This window comes from Lolium perenne, chromosome 4 (genome assembly GCF_019359855.2).
Source record: "Lolium perenne isolate Kyuss_39 chromosome 4, Kyuss_2.0, whole genome shotgun sequence".
In the NCBI taxonomy this organism is placed as follows: domain Eukaryota; kingdom Viridiplantae; phylum Streptophyta; class Magnoliopsida; order Poales; family Poaceae; genus Lolium; species Lolium perenne.
In genome coordinates, this window is record NC_067247.2 from 312,734,039 (window position 1) to 312,738,746 (window position 4,708).

At 50.7% G+C, this 4,708-nt stretch overlaps 1 protein-coding gene across 1 annotated transcript; it reads left to right on the forward strand.

The window, feature by feature from the left end:
• The first annotated feature begins 818 nt into the window (after positions 1–818).
• Positions 819–4,344, forward strand: LOC139830216 (uncharacterized). Its single transcript, XM_071818225.1, has 4 exons — positions 819–1,295; positions 1,407–2,750; positions 2,871–3,922; positions 4,122–4,344. Exons 1-4 carry the CDS (start codon positions 819–821, stop codon positions 4,342–4,344), a joined length of 3,096 nt encoding a protein of 1,031 aa, XP_071674326.1.
• Positions 4,345–4,708: the final 364 nt, after the last annotated feature.

The window sequence follows — 4,708 nt, forward strand, 5'->3', positions numbered from 1 at the left end:
GGACCGCGCCCGTGAGAGGTGCGATCTGCAGGAGGATGAGATTGCTACACTTCGCGCTCAGCTTGCTGCTACACAGGCTGACCTTGCCAGTGAGCGCAAGCTGAGGGTTGCCGCACGCCGGAGGGTTACTCGCCTGAAGGCGAAGGTGACTTCGCTGGAGGCCCTGACTGCACAGATGGAGGCCACTATTGAGGAGCTTGAGGACGACGGTGAGGATCTCCGCAAGGAGAACGAGGCTCTCCTTAGTGACGACGACGACTACGAGGACGAGGACTTCGATATGGAGCCTGATACTGAGGATGAGGCCTTCATCAACGATGAAGATGAGGAGCCCGAGCCACTGATGTCCGAGGAGGACCCCGAGGAGCCAGCCTTTGTTGAGGAGGACGCCCCACCTGCACCTGAGGTTCCTGTTGTGGACCTCGACGACTTCTAGAGCACCACCTGGGACTCGCACCACCTTACCTTAGGGCGATGAGATAGGCCCCCTTTTGCGATGCGAGTAGACTTGTGATGATGGTTCTATGAAACCATTCTTTTGGCTGTGTTGTATGAGACTTATGTGTGATGATGTATGCTACATTGTGCCATCGGCACCCCTACTATGCTATGCTATCGTTTGCTTACTTTGCATTTGTTGCGCCCGTTTTTGAATTTCCATTTTTATTTGCAATCCCTCCCCTTTTAAGTGGCTGCCCATCTACTTGTTCCTTTTTGTAAATCTGAATCCACCCTTCTTCAGGATGGTGGAAACCCGTAGAGGAGACCACAGCGGGGCAAACCGAGACCCCCCTCCACCTCCACCTCCCGACCCTACCATGGCTCAACTCCTGCGTATGATGATGGAAGACCGTGAGGCAGCCCGTGCGGAGCGTCAAGCTAATCTTTCTACTCTTCAGCACCTCACTCAGCTTGCTACTGGTAACGCCAACAACAATAATGGCGGGGATGGAAATGGAGACCCCCGCTCCAAGCTGAAGGATTTTCAAAGCACCAACCCACCTGTCTTCTCCAAGTGCACTGAACCCCTCGACGCCGATGATTGGCTTCGCACCATTGAGAACAACTTGGAGGTTGCCGGAGTCGGCAATGATGAGAAGGTTCTGTTTGCCACTCATTACCTCTCCGGACCTGCCCGCGCTTGGTGGGAAAATGTCAAGGCTATTCAAGCTGAAGGACACGTCATCGGCTGGGAAGAATTCAAGACTAAGTTCCGCAAGACCCACGTCCCTTCAGGACTGATCAAGCTCATGAAGGATAAGTTCATGAATTTGAAGCAGGGGAGCATGTCTGTGGTGGACTACATGGACAAATTCACCACTCTGTCCCGTTATGCTCCAGAAGACACCGACACTGAAGAGAAGAAGAAAGATCGCTTCTTGAATGGTCTGCATGATGAAATGCAGTGCATCTTGGTGGCCGTTCCATACCCAGACCTTGAGTCGCTGGTTGATGCCTCTATCATGGTGGAGAGCAAGCGCAAGAGTGCATTTGAGAACCGCAAACGCAAGGCAATGATGCAGCAAGGCAGCTCCAGCACTCAGCGACCCCGCAGCTTTCCCCCTCCAAGGCCGGCGCCCCAGCAGCAGAGGGCACCACCCCCTGCACCTCGCCCCAACAACCCCAATCGCAACTACAACCCTCAGCGTTCTGGAGGAAGCAACTACAACCCCAACTACAATCGCCAGAGCAACACTGTCCGCCCCGCCACCACTGGATGCTATACCTGCGGTCAGCCGGGTCACTTCTCCAAGGAGTGCCCCAACCGAGCCACTTCTGGACAGCGCCCCAATGCGCCCAGGCCTAATCAGGGACAAGCTCGCACTGCTACTGGAAGGAACCTAAATCAGAAGAAGCCAGCTGGACCAACTAGGGGACACCTCAACCACGTCAATGCTGAACAAGCCCAGGAAGCTCCGGATATTGTCCTGGGTACGTTCCCTGTCAACTCAATACCCGCCTCTGTCTTGTTTGATTCCGGAGCATCCCACTCTTTTGTTACCAAGCCGTTTGCTAGGAAGAGTGGTTTGAGACCTACGATCATGCAACGTCCTATGTTAGTCCAAATTCCGGGATCCACCACCAAAACGGATCTATCCTGCAAGGATGTTCCTATAGATATTCAGGGGAAGCGTTTCCACGCGGATTTGATCGTATTAGGAGAGCAAGGCTTAGAAGTGATCCTTGGGATGAATTGGATGGTGAAGTACAAGGGTCACATAGATTGTGTTCGCCGAGCCATAACATTGGCTGCTGAGGACGGAGAAATAGTTGAGCATGTGGCGACCATACCTTCATCGAAGGTCTTATGCAAGACGAGTGTCGCCAGTCCAGCCCTGCATGAAGTACCCATAGCTTGTGAGTATCCTGAGGTTTTTCCCGATGAGCTACCCGGTATGCCCCCTGATCGGGATATCGAGTTTATCATCGAACTAGTCCCCGGAACCGCCCCCATCGCTCAGCGACCTTACCGGATGAACCCCCAAGAATTAGTTGAGCTGAAGAAGCAGTTGAATGATATGTTGAGGAAAGGTTTGATTCGCCCGAGTGCATCCCCCTGGGGATCTCCCGTTATCTTTGTGGATAAGCGGGACGGTACTATCCGCCTGTGCGTGGACTACCGGAAACTGAATGATGTCACCATCAAAAACAAATACCCCCTCCCGAAGATTGAAGATCTGTTCGACCAGATGAATGGCGCCCGAGTTTTCTCTAAAATAGACCTCCGAACTGGTTATCATCAACTCAAGGTTCGAGAGTCAGACATTCCCAAGACTGCCTTCACCACACGGTATGGACTTTTTGAATATACCGTGATGTCTTTTGGACTGACCAATGCCCCTGCCTATTTCATGAACCTCATGAACAAGGTGTTCATGAAGTACCTCAACAAATTCGTTGTGGTTTTCATCGACGATATTCTGATCTACTCCAAGAGTGAAGAAGAGCATGCTGAACATCTGCAGATTGTTTTGGGGACGCTCAGAGACCATAAGCTTTACGCCAAGTTTAGTAAGTGTGAATTTTGGCTGAAAGAGGTAGGATTTTTAGGTCATGTCATATCTGCCGGAGGAGTGTCTGTCGACCCGTCCAAAATTCAGTCCATCATGGAGAAGAAAGCCCCTACCAATCAGACCGAAGTTCGCGCCTTTTTAGGATTGGCGGGTTATTACCGCAAGTTTGTAGAGGGATTCTCCAGCATTGCGAGGCCGTTAACGCAGCTATTGAAGAAGGATAAGAAGTTCGAGTGGACCGACAAATGTGAGGCCAGTTTTCAGGAACTCAAGAAGAGGTTAGTCACAGCCCCCGTTCTGACCATGCCCGATATTACCAAGGATTTTGATGTGTACTGCGATGCATCAAAGCTTGGATTGGGAAGTGTGCTGATGCAAGAAGGAAAGGTGATAGCTTATTTGTCAAGACAACTTCGACCGCACGAGATGAATTACCCCACGCACGACTTAGAGCTTGCCGCTGTAGTTCACGCCCTGAAGACCTGGCGCCACTACCTAGTGGGAAATCGTTGCGAAATCTACACCGACCACAAGAGTTTGAAGTACATCTTCACCCAGCGGGAGCTGAACATGAGGCAGAGCAGATGGATGGAGCTTATCAAGGATTACGACCTCGGCATTCATTATCATCCTGGTAAAGCTAATGTGGTAGCTGATGCCCTTAGTCGAGAGCCCTGTTCCTTGAACGCCCTGATAAAGATTGCTCAACCCAAGTTGTATGAAGAACTTGAAGAGTTCGGCCTCGAACTTGTTAGCCATGGTTTCCTGGCAAATCTTGAATTGAAGCCTACTTTATTCGATCAAATCAAAGAAGCTCAAGTGGGTCATGAGAGTATTGAAGGAATCAAGCGTAGGATGAATAGGGAAGAAGTTCCTGGTTTTGAGGTCGACGCCAAAGGAGTTTTGTGGTACAAGGGACGCCTGTGTGTACCTAATGTTGAAGACCTGAAGCAACTCATCATGAAGGAAGCTCACGACACCCCATACTCAATCCACCCCGGAGGAACCAAAATGTACCAAGACCTGAAGAAACAATTCTGGTGGCACGGTATGAAGCGCGAGATCGCCTTTTTCATTGCTCGCTGCGATGTGTGCCAGAAAGTGAAGGCTGAACATCAGCGACCAGCTGGACTACTCCAACCCCTCAAAGTCCCTGAGTGGAAATGGGAAGAAGTTGGAATGGATTTCATTACAGGACTGCCTAAGTCTCAACGTGGCCATGACTCCATTTGGGTCATTGTTGATCGACTCACTAAGGTCGCTCATTTCATTCCAGTCAAGACCACTTACCCCGGAACCCAGCTGGCAGATCTATATATGTCCCGGATAGTGAGTCTCCATGGGGTTCCCAAGCGAATAGTTTCCGATCGTGGTACACAGTTCACGTCAAAATTCTGGAAGAGCCTGCATGAAACCTTGGGAACCAAGTTATCTTTCAGCACTGCTTATCACCCGCAGACCGGTGGCCAAACCGAAAGAGTAAATCAGATTCTTGAAGATATGCTTCGTGCTTGTGTCCTCGCCTACGGAGCAAAATGGGAAGATTGTCTACCCTTCACGGAATTTTCTTACAACAATAGCTACCAAGCTAGTCTGCAGATGGCCCCCTTTGAAGCCCTTTATGGTCGCCGTTGTCGAACCCCTCTTAACTGGTCTGAGACTGGAGATAGTCAAGTTTTTGGACCTGACCATCT

Bases quoted from the DNA above. Each gene is read 5' to 3' on its own strand.
- LOC139830216 (XM_071818225.1), top strand. From the start codon at position 819: ATGGCTCAACTCCTGCGTATGATGATGGAAGACCGTGAGGCAGCCCGT. The intron at 1,296-1,406 runs GTGGACTACATG...GATGAAATGCAG, and splicing joins AGCAGGGGAGCATGTCTGTG to TGCATCTTGGTGGCCGTTCC. The intron at 3,923-4,121 runs GTACAAGGGACG...CAGAAAGTGAAG, and splicing joins GACGCCAAAGGAGTTTTGTG to GCTGAACATCAGCGACCAGC.